This window comes from Aedes albopictus, chromosome 2 (genome assembly GCF_035046485.1).
Source record: "Aedes albopictus strain Foshan chromosome 2, AalbF5, whole genome shotgun sequence".
NCBI classification, from domain to species: domain Eukaryota; kingdom Metazoa; phylum Arthropoda; class Insecta; order Diptera; family Culicidae; genus Aedes; species Aedes albopictus.
This window is the reverse complement of record NC_085137.1, coordinates 21,550,844-21,566,370: the sequence shown is the minus strand read 5'-3', so window position 1 is coordinate 21,566,370 and position 15,527 is coordinate 21,550,844. Positions and strand designations below refer to the sequence as shown.

General features: G+C 38.8%; 1 protein-coding gene across 1 annotated transcript in view; it reads left to right on the top strand.

The window, feature by feature from the left end:
* LOC109429600 (protein sickie) overlaps nt 1-15,527 on the top strand; it is a gene marked incomplete in the record, with an annotated part of 611,771 nt that overhangs the window by 197,985 nt on the left and 398,259 nt on the right. The window contains 2 exon segments of the mRNA XM_062849286.1: nt 1,052-1,178; nt 1,252-1,429. Coding sequence (XP_062705270.1) covers nt 1,052-1,178; nt 1,252-1,429 — 305 coding nt within the window.

Here is a 15,527-nt window from a genome sequence, read left to right as displayed (position 1 = left end):
AGTATGATTGCTAAAATAGGTTTTGGCGCTGAAACTGCTGATATTCAATTCATAAATTTTTCCTTCTTTAAAACATAGGCTATTCTTTCTAGTTTCATTGTTAAACTAGTTTTTGGCAAAAATTGTTGGAATAGGTAAAAACAACGGCTAACTTTCAATTCGTCCTGATGACCATTCGGCCTAATGACCATTCGGCCTAATGACCTTCGGCCTAATGGCCTTCGGCCTAATGACCCAGCATCGAGCCCAAAATAGGTACACCTGCCGAAATGGTACAAGACCCTATTTTGGTTCCGAACGAACGAAATTTGTCTCCGTGTAGAAGAAATTTCTGCATTTTTTTTTTAATTATATCCTTAACAAAACTTTTTGAGCCAATTTTTGAAGTTCTCTCTGGAGAAGTAATTGCTGGTGCCAAGGATAATACCTGAGTTTAAACCTTAAAATACTCTCAGAAACCTCAGAATAAATTCATAGGAGTCTTTTGAAGGAATTCTGCAAGTAATTTAAAAAAAAATATATATATATATACTTGAACAGCTGATGTAGGGAGTCCTGAAATAATCTGTAGAGGAGTTCCTGAAAGAATCACTTGTAAATGTCTGATGAAATCGCAAACAAAGATGCTGGTGAACTCTTGAAAAAAAAAATCGTCAATAAATTTCTGACGGATCCCTGGAGGGTCCTTGGAAGTACTAATTCAAATACCTCCAAAGGGATTCTCAGAAAAAAGTCATAATACAATTTCTGAAAGGATTTGTACACAAAAAGCCCTAAACAACTACCAGAAGTAATTTCTGAAGGAAGTTCTGCAGAAACTAAAAAAAACTCCTAAGAAATTCTTTGTAAAAACTCATTTCTAAAAATCTAGAAACTAAAACGTCGTTTTTGTTGTTTCAAACATTTTCTGGGGTGCTTTTGACGTAGAATTTTGTTTTTTTTTTTATTTAAGAAGCAGTTCGACGAACATATCTCAATATGCCAGTGCACACCTCCCATTATAATTACTCAATGACTCACATTGCATTTCCAATTTTCCTCTTCCTTCCAGTACGACAACGTCAATTCCTGTCTCACCGTTCTGAGACAGCATCAGGTTAGCGGTCTCGAGTCGGTCACCCCAAACGATATCTGCAGTGGACGACTGAAAGCCGTACTCTCGCTATTCTTCGCTCTGAGTAAGTTTCCTCCACTGTGCCACCAGATGGATTGTGACTCTCTCTAACTCACCTCTTGTGCTTTTCACCACAGGTCGATATAAGCAGGCGACCAAGCAGAAGGCAGCAGCGGCCGCAGTAGCAGCGGCAAACGCAGCAGTGACATCAACCACCGGTTTCATTGCTCACCAACAGTTGCAGCAGCAGCAGCAACAGCAACAACAGCAAACCAAAGTCGAAATCCATGCACCGCCGGCCGATATGACCAACCGGTAAGTCGAGGGGTGAATTTCATATGAATTGTATTTATCACCACATGAGCAGGGTATGTTGTTAGGTGAAAAGATTATGTCGATATTACTGCAGCTGCTCGAATGGGTTTGTGATTGATTGAAAACTGAGCTGAGGGGTGAATATAGAAATGATTTCACCATTCTTTCTTAGTTCATCAAGAAAAAAAAAGTGTAAGATTAGTTTTCTATGCAACGAGTTGCAAAAGTATGACTTTCGGAGCACGAGCTGTACATTGATCGAACAAGACTTCCGGAGTTTATTTACCTATCCTATATAAAAGCTGGGTTGACTAAAATTATATAGGATGAAACATATTTTTTAAGTGCTTACAAAGAAAATTTATTATTATTATTGTGTAACAGTAGATTCATGTTGGCATATTGAACCGTGAACAAGGACTCAAGCAATGACTCACCGCACATCAAGTGATCTAGTAGGCATGGTGAATCTCAGCCACCCGCGTCGTCGTCACTCGTCCAGTAACGTCAAAGTGTGAGGTCAGATTGCATTCCGGTAGCTCCCGCTTGCTCGCAACAAATCTAAAGTGCACAATTATTATCTTTATTTACGAGATTTTCAGCCCTAGCCTGGCATATCTTGGAACAGGGAAAATTTAACTTTTTTCGAATAACTCATCATTTTTCGTCTCGTCATTATCTCATCATTTATTAGAAGTTGACGTCATTTAGCAGATTGTTTCCTTAGTTATCTTGTGGTGCCCTAATTCAGATATCGAAGCATTAAGTAGTACCAAGCAATACAAAAAATCATTGAAGTTGTCTGTTGATTGCTTGTCATTCGCCAAACCCACAACTCAATAAAAGCATGTTATGAAGTGTTACTTCTGTCGCAACAATGCATTCCAATTTAGTCCAACAATGGACCAATAATGATCAAACTTCTCCCCCAAAATCGCAATCCACCGCCACACCGTCAACGATAATTCGATCCCCAGACGTACCAACATCGATAAACGAATTCAATGCCTACTGCCATCATCATCGTCATCCTCATCGTCGGTTCATGGGGAGAACTTATACAGCTCCCCCATAGCTGTACCATTTCGTTTAGCCACCCAAACATTTCCCCCCCGAACATTCAGCATATAAAAGTCGTCATTTTCACGATAGTGTGTTGTTAGAACCAGAAACAACAAGACGTCTGTCTGGGTCTGCTCGATCAAAATCAGCGGGAAAGTTGAATGCATAAGCAATCGGGAAGAACTGAGCGCAAAAAACTTACTACCAACCAAACATCGGATCGGAAGAATCGTTTACCGTAGAGACCGAAAGAAAAACACTTCTTGCCTGGTCTAGCTTGGCCTTCTTGGATGAACGTTGTGCGTTTTGAAAAATCGTCCAAACAGTAGTAGGGCAAATGGATTTTACGACAGTTGATAGACTAGAATCCTCCAGGGATTCCTTCAGGAATTCCTCCAAGGATTCCTCCAGGGATTTCTCCAGGGATTTCTCCAGGAATTCCTCCAAGGATTCCTCCAGGAATTCCTCCAGGGATTCCTCAATCAAGGGATTCCTCCAGGAATTCCTCAAGAAATTCCTCCAGGGTTTCCTGCGGGGATACCTCCAGCAATTCCTCAAGGGATTGCCCAAAGGATTCCTCCAGGGATTCTTCCAGGGATTCCTCCAGGAATTCCTCCAGGAATTCCTCCAGGAATTCCTCCAGGAATTCCTCCAGGAATTCCTCCAGGAATTCCTCCAGGAATTCCTCCAGGAATTCCTCCAGGGATTCCTCCAGGAATTCCTCCAGGGATTCCTCCAGGAATTCCTCCAGGGATTCGTCCAGGAATTCCTCCAGGGATTCCTCAAGGAATTCCTGCAGGGATTCCTCAAGGAATTCCTCCAGGATTTCCTGCGGGGATACCTTCAGCAATTCCTCCAGGGATTGCTCAAGGGATTGCTCCAGAGATTTTTCAAGGGATTCCTCTAGGAATTCCTCCAGAAATTCCTTCAGCGATTCCTCCAGGGATTCCTCCAGGAATTCCTCCAGGGATTCTTCCAGGAATTCCTCCAGGGATTCCTCCAGGAATTCCTCCAGGATTTCCTGCGGGGATACCTCCAGCAATTCCTCAAGGTATTGCTCAAGGGATTCCTCCAGGGATTCTTCCAGGGATTGCTCAAGGGATTCCTCCAGGGATTCTTCCAGGGATTCCTCCTGGAATTCCTCCAGAGATTCCTCCAGGAATTCCTCCAGAGATTCCTCCTGGAATTCCTCCAGGAATTCCTCCTGGAATTCCTCCAGGAATTCCTCCTGGAATTCCTCCAGGAATTCCTCCTGGAATTCCTCCAGGAATTCCTCCTGGAATTTCTCCAGGAATTCCTCCTGGAATTCCTCCAGGGATTCGTCCAGGAATTCCTCCAGGGATTCCTCAAGGAATTCCTGCAGGGATTCCTCAAGGAATTCCTCCAGGATTTCCTGCGGGGATACCTTCAGCAATTCCTCCAGGAATTCCTCCTGGAATTCCTCCAGGAATTCCTCCTGGAATTCCTCCAGGAATTCCTCCTGGAATTCCTCCAGGAATTCCTCCTGGAATTCCTCCAGGAATTCCTCCTGGAATTCCTCCAGGAATTCCTCCAGGAATTCCTCCAGGGATTCGTCCAGGAATTCCTCCAGGGATTCCTCCAGGAATTCCTCCTGGAATTCCTCCAGGAATTCCTCCTGGAATTTCTCCAGGAATTCCTCCTGGAATTCCTCCAGGAATTCCTCCTGGAATTCCTCCAGGAATTCCTCCTGGAATTCCTCCAGGAATTCCTCCTGGAATTCCTCCAGGAATTCCTCCTGGAATTCCTCCAGGAATTCCTCCTGGAATTCCTCCAGGAATTCCTCCAGGAATTCTTCCAGGAATTCCTCCTGGAATTCCTCCAGGAATTCCTCCTGGAATTCCTCCAGGAATTCCTCCTGGAAATCCTCCTGGAATTCCTCCAGGAATTCCTCCTGGAATTCCTCCAGGAATTCCTCCTGGAATTCCTCCAGGAATTCCTCCTGGAATTCCTCCAGGAATTCCTCCTGGAATTCCTCCAGGAATTCCTCCTGGAATTCCTCCAGGAATTCCTCCTGGAATTCCTCCAGGAATTCCTCCTGGAATTCCTCCAGGAATTCCTCCTGGAATTCCTCCAGGAATTCCTTCTGGAATTCCTCCAGGAATTCCTCCTGGAATTCCTCCAGGAATTCCTCCAGGAATTCCTCCTGGAATTCCTCCAGGAATGCCTCCTGGAATTCCTCCAGGAATTCCTCCTGGAATTCCTCCAGGAATTCCTCCTGGAATCCCTCCAGGAATTCCTCCTGGAATCCCTCCAGGAATTCCTCCTGGAATTCCTGGAAAATTGCTTACAGCAAATGGTGAATTTCCTGGACGGATTTCTGGAGCAATACCTGGACGGGTTCCTGGAAGAGTTCAAGGAGGAATTCAGGGAAGAATTGCTGGAGGAATTCCAGAAGAAATTCCGGGAGGAATTCCAGATGAAATTCCAGGAAGAATTGCTGGAAGAATTCCAGGAAGAATTCCAGTAGGAATTCCTGGAGGAATTCCAGTAGGAATTTCTGGAGGAATTCCTGGAGGAATTTCTGGAGGATTTCCTGGAGAAATTTCTGGAGGAATTCCTAGAGGAATTCCAGGAGAAATTCCTAGAGGAATTCCAGAAGAAATTCCTAGAGAAATTCCAAGAGGAATTCCTGGAGGAATTCCTGGAGGAAATCCAGGAGGAATTCCTGGAGGAATTCTAGGAGGAATTCCTGGAGGAATTCTAGGAGGAATTCCTGGAGGAATTCCAGGAGGAATTCCAGGAGGAATTCCAGGAGGAATTCCTGGAGGAATTCCAGGAGGAATTCCAGGAGGAATTCCAGGAGGAATTCCAGGAGGAATTCCTGGAGGAATTCCAGGAGGAATTCCAGGAGGAATTCCAGGAGGAATTCCAGGAGGAATTCCAGGAGGAATTCCAGGAGGAATTCCTCCTGGAATTCCTCCTGGAATTCCTCCTGGAATTCCTCCAGGAATTCCTCCTGGAATTCCTCCTGGAATTCCTCCTGGAATTCCTCCTGGAATTCCTCCTGGAATTCCTCCTGGAATTCCTCCTGGAATTCCTCCTGGAATTCCTCCTGGAATTCCTCCTGGAATTCCTCCTGGAATTCCTCCTGGAATTCCTCCAGGAATTCCTCCTGGAATTCCTCCTGGAATTCCTCCTGGAATTCCTCCTGGAATTCCTCCTGGAATTCCTCCTGGAATTCCTCCTGGAATTCCTCCTGGAATTCCTCCAGGAATTCCTCCTGGAATTCCTCCAGGAATTCCTCCTAGAATTCCTCCAGGAATTCCTCTTGGAATTTCTCTAGGAATTTCTTCTGGAATTCCTCTAGGAATTTCTCCTGGAATTCCTCTAGGAATTCCTCCAGAAATTTCTCCAGGAAATCCTCCAGAAATTCCTCCAGGAATTCCTCCAGAAATTCCTACTGGAATTCTTCCTGGAATTCTTCCAGCAATTCTTCCTGGAATTTCATCTGGAATTCCTCCCGGAATTTCTTCTGGAATTCCTCCAGCAATTCTTCCCTGAATTCCTCCTTGAACTCTTCCAGGAACCCGTCCAGGTATTGCTCCAGAAATCCGTCCAGGAAATTCACCATTTGCTGTAAGCAATTTTATGGAAATTATTCAAAGCAATTACTGAAGGGTTTCCAACTAGTGCTGAAAATGTCATTTCGAAATATGTATTCAGATTCATTCACCTACAGCTCATTTCAGAAGCTGAACTTGAAAATATAGTATATGTGTAGGTAGTCCAGTCATCTACAAGGTAGTCATCAATTGCCATTTTTCAAAGATAATCAATGACATTTGCCTTATAAATTAAAATGAGAGTGGTTTTTGCGTAACTTTCTTGTAGAATTAGTCTAGCTGCATAAGTTTTTCATATACAGGGGATAGACAAAATGATCGGGACAGGCAAAATTAACCCTTCTAAAAAAAATCAAATAGCTGTAACTTTTCGAAAACTGCATCAAATATTCTTAAACTTTCACTGTAAGTTGATCAACTAGTTGTGTATCAGTGGACAAAATTTGGAAAAGATCGGACTATTTTGCACGAAGTTATAAATATTCTTGAAAACGGTATAATTATCCGATAGCCAACTTTGAGCTGTTATATCTCCGGATTCAATGAACCGAATGCAATGAAATTTTGACCATTTATGACTTATATAATGTGCTTTGAAAAACTTTTGACTTAAGTTAAAATTCTTAACACTGAAGGAAATAATAACGATTTGATTAATTTTCTAATAAAACACCAAATTTTCTTTAATTTCAACATCGTTTCAAAATTTAAGATGCTGATTATAGTTTATTTAAATTCCCTCGAATTGTTTTGAATACAGATATGTTCTGGAAGAAAGTAACAACATAGGCAGCAATTAATTGAAAAAGTAATGGGATGCATATTAAAAATTTACTAAAAAATCATAAAATTAATGAAATCGCTGTAACTTTTTCTCTTGTTAATAATTTCAAATTGAGTCAAACGTTTTTCAGAGGTCAATATATAAGTCATGAACGGACAAAATTTCATTGCATTTCGTTCTTTGAATCCGGAGATATAACAGCTCAAAGTTGGCTATCGGATAATTCTACCTTTTTCTAAAATGCTTTTAACTTCGTGCAGAATAGCCCGATCTTTCCCAAATTCTGTCCACTGATACACAGCTAGTTGATCAGCTTACAGTGAAAATTTGAGAATATTTGATACAGTTTTCGAAAAGTTACAGCTAATTGAACATTTTTTGAAAAGTGAAAATTTTGCCTGTCCCGATCATTTTGTCTATCCCCTGTACCATATTTTCCAGTTCAACTTCTGAAATGAGTTGTAGGTGATTGAAACTGGATATGTCGAAATTACATTTTTAGCACTGTCTCCAACAGAAGTTTTGTACGAGTTGCTACGAACAATCCGACATTTTTTCAAACTTCCTGCTGCAATTTATCCTAGAATTTCCCAGGGTTTTATATTTAGATATTCCTAAAGAGATTCATTCGAAAGTACTTCCTGAGATTTTTATCGAAATTTCACTGGAGATTTATTTTAAGAAAATCATTCAGAGGTTCATTCAGAAATTTTTGCGCGAATTTCTTTTGATATTCCATCAGGGACTCTTTCTCAAAAAAAAAAAAACAAAAAATCTTCAGAGACTTTTTCAGTCAGAGTTCAAGGAATTTCTTCAGGAATTTCAGTACAGGCCTTCAACAGTTCTTCCATGGAGTTTTACAGAAGTTCATTCAAAAATTTCTTTAAAAAAAGTCCTACAGAGATTCTTTCGGAAATTCAGCTAAGGGTTCCTTCATGAATTCCAAGAAATTTCCTTCTGGGGTTCCTGCAGAAATTCCCACACGACTCTTTTCAGAAATTGCTCCTGTGGCTCTGTCACAAATATCCCCTGGAATTCCTTCAAAGATTCATACCGTATTTATTTCAGATATTCCTCCAAGGATTTTTTTAAAGTCATTTCCCATAAATTGCATAAAAAATGCTTGGAAGAATTCTTGAAAGAATCTCTGAAGCTAATTCTAAAGAAATCCCTGAATGATTGTCTGAAAGAATACCTCTCCTCTCCTGCTATAATTTTGGAGATTCCAAGTTGAAATTATTGAAGATTTTCTAGAGCGATTCCTGGAGAAAACATTCCTGGGAAAGTACCTGAAGAAGCTCTTAAGATATCTCTTTAATTTCTAGAAAAAAAAATCATGAGAAGCTTTTCTGTAGCGGACAGAGGTACTGGTGACAATCTAAAAACAAAAACGAATTTTGAGAATCCCAGGAGAATTTTCTAAAGAACCCCTTAAAAGAACTCCTAATGGAGGAATTTATAGGACAATTTATCACAAAATTTCTTCAGACATAAACACATAAAAATCCCTGAAAAAAAATCCTGAAGGAGAAATTTGAATGAATTAAGAAAAACAATAATATTTTAAAAGAATCTTCCAAAGAATACCTGGAAGAACAGGAGAACCCTCTGCAGGTATTCATAGCAGGATTTCTTGATAAATTCTTTAAAAAATGCCAAGCAATAGATCATGGAGTAGTTTCTGCTGGAATAGCTAAGAAAATCTTTGAAGAAATTTATGAAGCATCACTAGAAAAATGAAAGAATCCCTGAAGTTAGGTCGGAAAAAACTTTAAGCAATCCCTGGATCAATACCTAGAGGAACTTTTGGAGAAACCTCTGGTGGAACTTTCAGAATGTTCAGAATTTTTTAGAGAAAATTCTAAATAAATGCCTGAGGGAATAAGACTTGGAGGAAACTCTGGAGAAATTCCAACAATGGTTTCTGAATAAGTTCCTGGAGAAAAAAATTCTGGATTTCTTGACTAATTTTTTAATAATTCTTTGAAATGATATCCGAATCCCTGTCAATTTTTTTTCGGAATTGCATCTTTTGAAGAAATCTTTGGATGATTTTCTTGACAATCTCTTGGAGAAATTTTTAGAACAACTCTGATAATATCCTAGGGGGAAATTCCCACAGAAATGTGTGAAGAAACACATGAAAGAATGCATGCACGAACTTCCGTAGCAATCCCTCAAGGTATTTCCTAAATAATTGCTAAAGGAAGCTCAGGAGGAATTTCTGAATGAATTCAGGGACTAATTTCAAGACGAATCTTTTGAGTAATTTCTTCAGAAGCTTCTGAATCAAGGAAAATACCTGGAGGAGTTTCGGAAATAATCTTTGAAGGAAACCCTGCAGACATTTTGAAAGAAATGCATGGGCAGGAATGCGAAGAATTTGACCGATTTTTCGAATAAACGCCTACGGTCACAAATCATAATTTTTGACCATCCTATGTACCATAGTGTCACGTAGAAGGTGTCCCGGGAATTGATTTGAGGTTGCGCCGGAAATAGACTTGGACTAGACGGAAACAGAATTCGAGGGCCAATTATTCAATCTTATTATTTTAGGGAATTGTAGTCCTTTTACAATCTTTTTTACATAATATGTATGGCAGCTAATTTAGCTAATTTAGGTGCAAGAATTAATTCGATCATTATTGGTCGGCGCTTAGATAGACGGGAATTAGAAAAGAACCCTCCCAACACACATTTTTGTTGTATAAGAGTGGAACAAACCGCCTAAGAAACTCATATTCAGCTAATTTTATTACTTGGGCTATTTGAACAATTTCACCGCATTTTATGGTCGCATTGATCCAGCCGCCTAACTGCTTCTTCAGATGCATTCCGAGCACAAAATCAAACAGCATGACGTCCCGTGATCCCGCGCCGCCAAGTGGAGGAAGGGAATCAAATTCGAAAAAGCAGCTGCTAACATTTTGGGGACACCGGACAAACAGCCAAAGCCACCCTTGGTGAATTGGGATAATCGAGTTTCTGTTCCGACCCTACCAACGTAACGCCAACAACGGTTTGTTTTCCCCCCTGAGGCATCAAAACATGGCGGTTGGGTTGGGGGTTAAGCTAATCAGGGACGGGGAGATGAAGAATCATCCCATCAATGATGGGATCAAAGTAGAGGAACAGAAGTTTCGAATTTGGGGGGTGTTTTTTGGGAACGGGGACGCTTTTGTCCGGATGAAATTCGATAAGGAGATATAAATGGTTTGTTTTATCTTTCTCGGAGGGGGTGACAAACAAGCAATTAGGAAATTCGATTTATCGGAACGATTGCCTGCTTTTCTTTGGTGTAATAGACAAAATGAGTAGGCGCGAATATCATGACTCTGTTTCCGGTAAACATCTGCAATAATTTACCTACAAATTGTTTATTTTGATCCCAGCTGACGCCATCATAATCCCTCGGATATTCCACACAGCCCGGAAGCAGGCCATAACTCACCGCACGCCATCCACCAGCAAGCCATTTAAATCTCCTGTGGGGTCCGAGCAACAACACACACTTTCGCTCTCACTTACCATTCATAGAAAGGACACATTTAGAAACACATTTTCCATCGTTATTTATACACGCTCTCGGCTTATAGAAAGAATCAGGCGGCGCGCGGAGAGTGAGCGAACAACACCAACAGACAAACTAATAGAAAAACACCCCTCATTTGTAATAAACTTTCGGGAACCCTCTCTCACCCGAGCCAACAACTGTCACTGACACAAAACAACAGCAACGACCAAGCACCGAAGTTGTGCCTTCCGCTCTAGAATTAGGCCGGTATCTATAGACGCGCGACGATAGGAGTTTTTAGCACCCTCGTTTTGCCGAGGCGATTTCACTTTCAACCCACCACGATTCACTGGAGTGTTATCCTTTCTTTCACATAGTAGGCGCTGGCTGCTGTTTCGAAAACCTGTCCTGAGTTTGTTTATGAAACTCACACCACTACCAAGGAAACGCAGTAAGCCGGTTGCAGCACATGTGACACGTGATTTACGCACTGTTTTTTGACAGCCGTTGTTTTAAGGTGTTAAATACTTAAATGGTTAAAAATAAAAATTTGGTGTCTATTACGGTTTTGACTCATTTTTTTTCATATAGTTTTTCTTCTGAACCATGCTCAAAATTCTAATCAAAATCACCTTTTTGAGACTAGTTGCGATGCGATGTAAAAAAAAGTACAAAATTTCAAATCGTTGTCCTTAATCCTGGTACTTATTATAATTTCATTCCGAATTTCAAATTGTATCTATTAGAAAATCATAATCTAAATCCCATTTCAAATGGTCACTATGTAATGGTATCCGGTCATTTGGCCGAATAATGCCCAACAGAATTCAAAGGAAATTTTTGACATTGCAACTGCCAATATGATCACCAGAACCATTTCCTTCTTTTAACCATATGTTTCTCTTTCTAGTTTTACCATTCACGGATTAGTTGGCATTGAAACTGCGAATATTTTATCTAAGATGGTTCCTTTTTTGAATCCTAGGCTGTTCTTTCGACTTACACTGACACGGAAAACAGTGGCATGATCTCTGATCTTGATTCATTTTCGACCAAACGGCAAAAGGAACAAACGAACCTTGTGGCCAAATGGCATTCGGACAATCAGCATTCGGCCAAACGGCGTTGAAGCCTATGAAGCCTATGTAACGTATCTTTTCATAAATCTTACGGCCAATTCTATCCCATATATCTCTCCAAATCCAATACAGATTCGAATGTTGCTTCAAATTCTTCCTCGAATCTGACTCCTTCGTTTTACTTTGAAATATACACTGAATTCTACTCTAACTCCACACTATATTACAAACAGACCAAATCTTGTGGATTTCTTTAAGAGAAATTACGGCTGAAATTCCTGTGCGATTCTTGTGCCATATTAATTTCCATCTATTGAAATCTAGAATTCATTGGGTTTATGGAGGATTCAGTGGCGAAATTCATTCATTCAAAAGCTCTCCGTTTTATATGTTTATCTGGAAATTCAGAATATTTGGCGTAACATAACACCAGTGCTGTCATGGTAAAACCAGAGCTGGTTACCCAAGGTTTCCAAATTTCAGCGCCCCTATTCTGGTACGCCGCCAAGGATATGACTTCACTATAGCTCCAAATTAAGAAATATTCTGGCAAAACTGAACCATGCATTATTATTTAAAAAAAAGTTCTTAAAACTCCTAGAATTTTTTTCAGGGACACCGCCAGAAACTTTATCAAAGATTTTTCCTTTTTTGAATCATAGGCTGTTCTTTCGAGTTATACTGATGTGGTATGGTCACTTAAGTTCATCTTTCTCTTTTCGGTCAAATGGCTTTCGGCCAAATGCCCCGGAACCAGATTACTCTTAGCATTCCTTCCGAATGCATCCCTCTCCATGGATTCTTCCATGAATTTTCCCTGGGACTTTTTCAGGAGCTTCCCATGGAATTTTTCAAAAGAATTATATTGAAACTGATTCAAGGGTTTCTGCAGAAATTCCTTTCGAAATTCCTGCTGGAATTCTTTAGGAAATTATTTTATGGATTGCTACATAAGTGCACGCTTGTATTCCTTGTTTCATTTTTTCTAACATTTCTGGAGGAATTCCTCCAGAAATATTTTCAGATTTATTTCAAGGGGTTTTTCTGCGGGATTTTCCTGAAAAATTTTCTGTGAATTTCTAAAGAGGTTTCTCCAGAAACAATTCCAAACATTTCTCCAAAAGATGCAATTCCAGGAGTTTTTTTCCACAAAGATTCGAAGATTTCTTTCAGGAATTCAGAAACTTCCCATTTTTAGAGATTATAGCTTGAATTTTTCCAGAGGTTCCTTCAGGTATTATCACATTTTTTCGGGGATTTTCTCGGAAATTCAGTCCTATAGAAATTCTCAAAAGATTCTTCTGGTTCTTTCAGGGGTTTCTCCTATAGTTCCTTTAAGTATTCCTCCGGGCATTGCTTTGGATTTATTCACATCTTTGAGATTTTTCTCAAAAGATTCTTTTAACAGTTTGCTGCATAAATCACTACAGCATCTATTCATTAGCATTTTCCAATGATTTTTCCAAGATTTTTTTCTATGAATACCGGCAGAAAGTTCTCCTGTTATTCCAGGTACATCAAAGAACTTTTCAAAAAATCTTGTTTTAAATTGAGTACTTCTAAATTTCTAAATAATTCCTCCAAGAAACTCCAGGAAGTTCTTCAGAAATTGTATAATTTTTTTTTCTAAAAATTCCTGCAGATGTATCTCCAGCAGTTTTTCCAAGAATTGCTTCAGAATTCCACCAGTACCTTTGTTTGTAATTTCTTCAAACTTTTATAACGATTCCTTCGGAAATTCATTAACGTATTTTCTGAGAATTCCACCAAAAAATACTCGAGCATTTTTCTTTGAAATTACTTGCATAGTTACTCCAGAAGTCTATCAAGATTTTTTTCAGGAAGTAAAATGGCATCTTAAGGTGTTTCTTTAGGAATTCTCCTAGGCATTATTTTAGACAGAAAGAAATAACTTCAGAGTTTGCTCCAGGAATTTTTGTCTAGGATTTCCTCCACAAAATTTCCAAGCATTTCTTCTCGGAGTTGTCAAAAGTTCACTTTTGTTTGCTGTACATATATCTACAGCAGTTTTAAGGGATTTCTTGATACAATTGTCTAAGGATTTCTTAGAATTTTCTTCAGGGTTTCCGTAAAAAATCTTCAGTAATTTTGTGCAATGCATGGAAGAACTTCTGAAAATCCTAGAAGAAATATCTAAACAAACTCTCCTGAGCTCACCAAAGTCACCCCATGGAATATTACTGAAGAAAGTGCAATAGTAATTTCTAAAACAAAAACTTGTAAAAATGTTTGCAGAAATCACTGAAAGAATTTAAAACAAATTTTGGAGAAATCCTGAAAAGAAAATCCCTGTAGGATTGTAAAGAAATTATTTCTTCTGAAAAACTCCATGGAAAATCTTCTGAAGAAATCCCTGAAAATTTTGATGAAATCTCTGGAGATAAAACTGTTTTCTCAATGGAAACGATCCCAACTGGAATTTCTAGAAGAAACCCTGAAGATATTTCCAAAGAACTCTTCAGTAGACTCCCCGTGACTGAACCGCGAAAGGATATCAGTAAAAATGTCTAGTGAATTCTTGCAGGAATCCTAGGATGAGTTTTTAAACAAATTCCTGGAGAAGTTCTCGGAAAATCGTTGGAGGAATTCAAAAAAAAAAATAACGAGAGATTTATAGGAAAATTCCTGGAGAAATCCTATAATAAACTTTTTGTAGTATTTTCTCAAGGTATTCCTGAAGAAATCTTGACGAAGTTCTAAAAAAACAAACCTGTATATACATTACAGTACATGTATTTAGCATTGCAAAACATCTGCCAATATCCTAAAATAAACTCTTGAGATATTTCTCGTAGATTTTTTTTATTTATTTAGAATGAACTGCTTTTGAAATCTATGGTGAAATTATTGATGTTAACTGTAGAGAAACGCCGCATAAATTTCAGGGGTAATACATGGAGGAATATCTGGAGGAAATCCTGAAGGAATCTCTGAATGAATCTCTGCAAGAATTTCTTTAGGAATGTCTGCCTGAATCACCGAACACAGTTGTGCATCAATCTCTGGAATAATTACTGTAGGTTTTTCCTATTCATCATGAGAAAATTTCTAGACACATTCATGTGGGAATTTACTATTAAATTCCTAGAGCAATTCCTGAACAAATCTTTGGTGAACTGAGGAAATACCTGAACAAATTTCTGCAGGAATATCTGGAAAAATTTCTACAGAAACCACAGGAAAAAGTGAAACTGGACGCATTTATTCATTTTTTGGTTTTGATTTTTTTTTTTCAATCACGGAGAAATATTTTCAATTTGTATAAATGTTGTGGAAGAATCAGGTATCTCCTATTTTATTTCTTTGTGGATTTTTTTTTCGTTTTTGCAAAAACCAACAACATTTCGAAAAAAAGGAGATTTTTTAGTTTGAAAGAATTTCTATAAAGATATCACGGTGATGATGATGAAACTGTTCATGTTAGTCGAATACTTGTAAGTAAAAAGAAAATCGGGTTAAGTACTGTTCCTTTTAATACCACTAAGTATTTCCATCTTTTGACAGATATGTATTTCGACCAGTTGAAAATACTGAAGGATCCATGCATAAATTTTTTAAACAAAACTCTAGAATAATCTGTTAAGTGATTCCTTTTGGAATATAAGAATTATCCCATAGAAATCTACCCAAAACGGCCAAAACAATTCCTGGAGAAAATTTTAGGAAAACTCACCTAAAAATATCTGGAGAAAGCCTTGAATCATTTTCTCAAAGAATCTCTGCAAAAAAAAATAAAAAAAAATCCGAAGAGTTCCTGAAACAAACTTTGATAGATTTTTAGACCAAATTCCTGGAGTAATTTCTGAAGGAATCCACGGATTAATTTGGGAAGAAATCCGCAGAATTCTTGGACATGTTCTTGAACCAATTTATAAAGAAATCTCATAAAGAACTTTTCAAAAAAAATCTCCAGGGAAATCCAGAATCTCTGAATAAAAAAAAATCCTTGAATAAACCCGTGGGAGACTTTTCGAAAGGTATTCTTGGAGTTTTTTCTAATAGAATCCATGGAGTAATATCGGAAGGAACCCAAGGAAGCTCTCATTAAAAA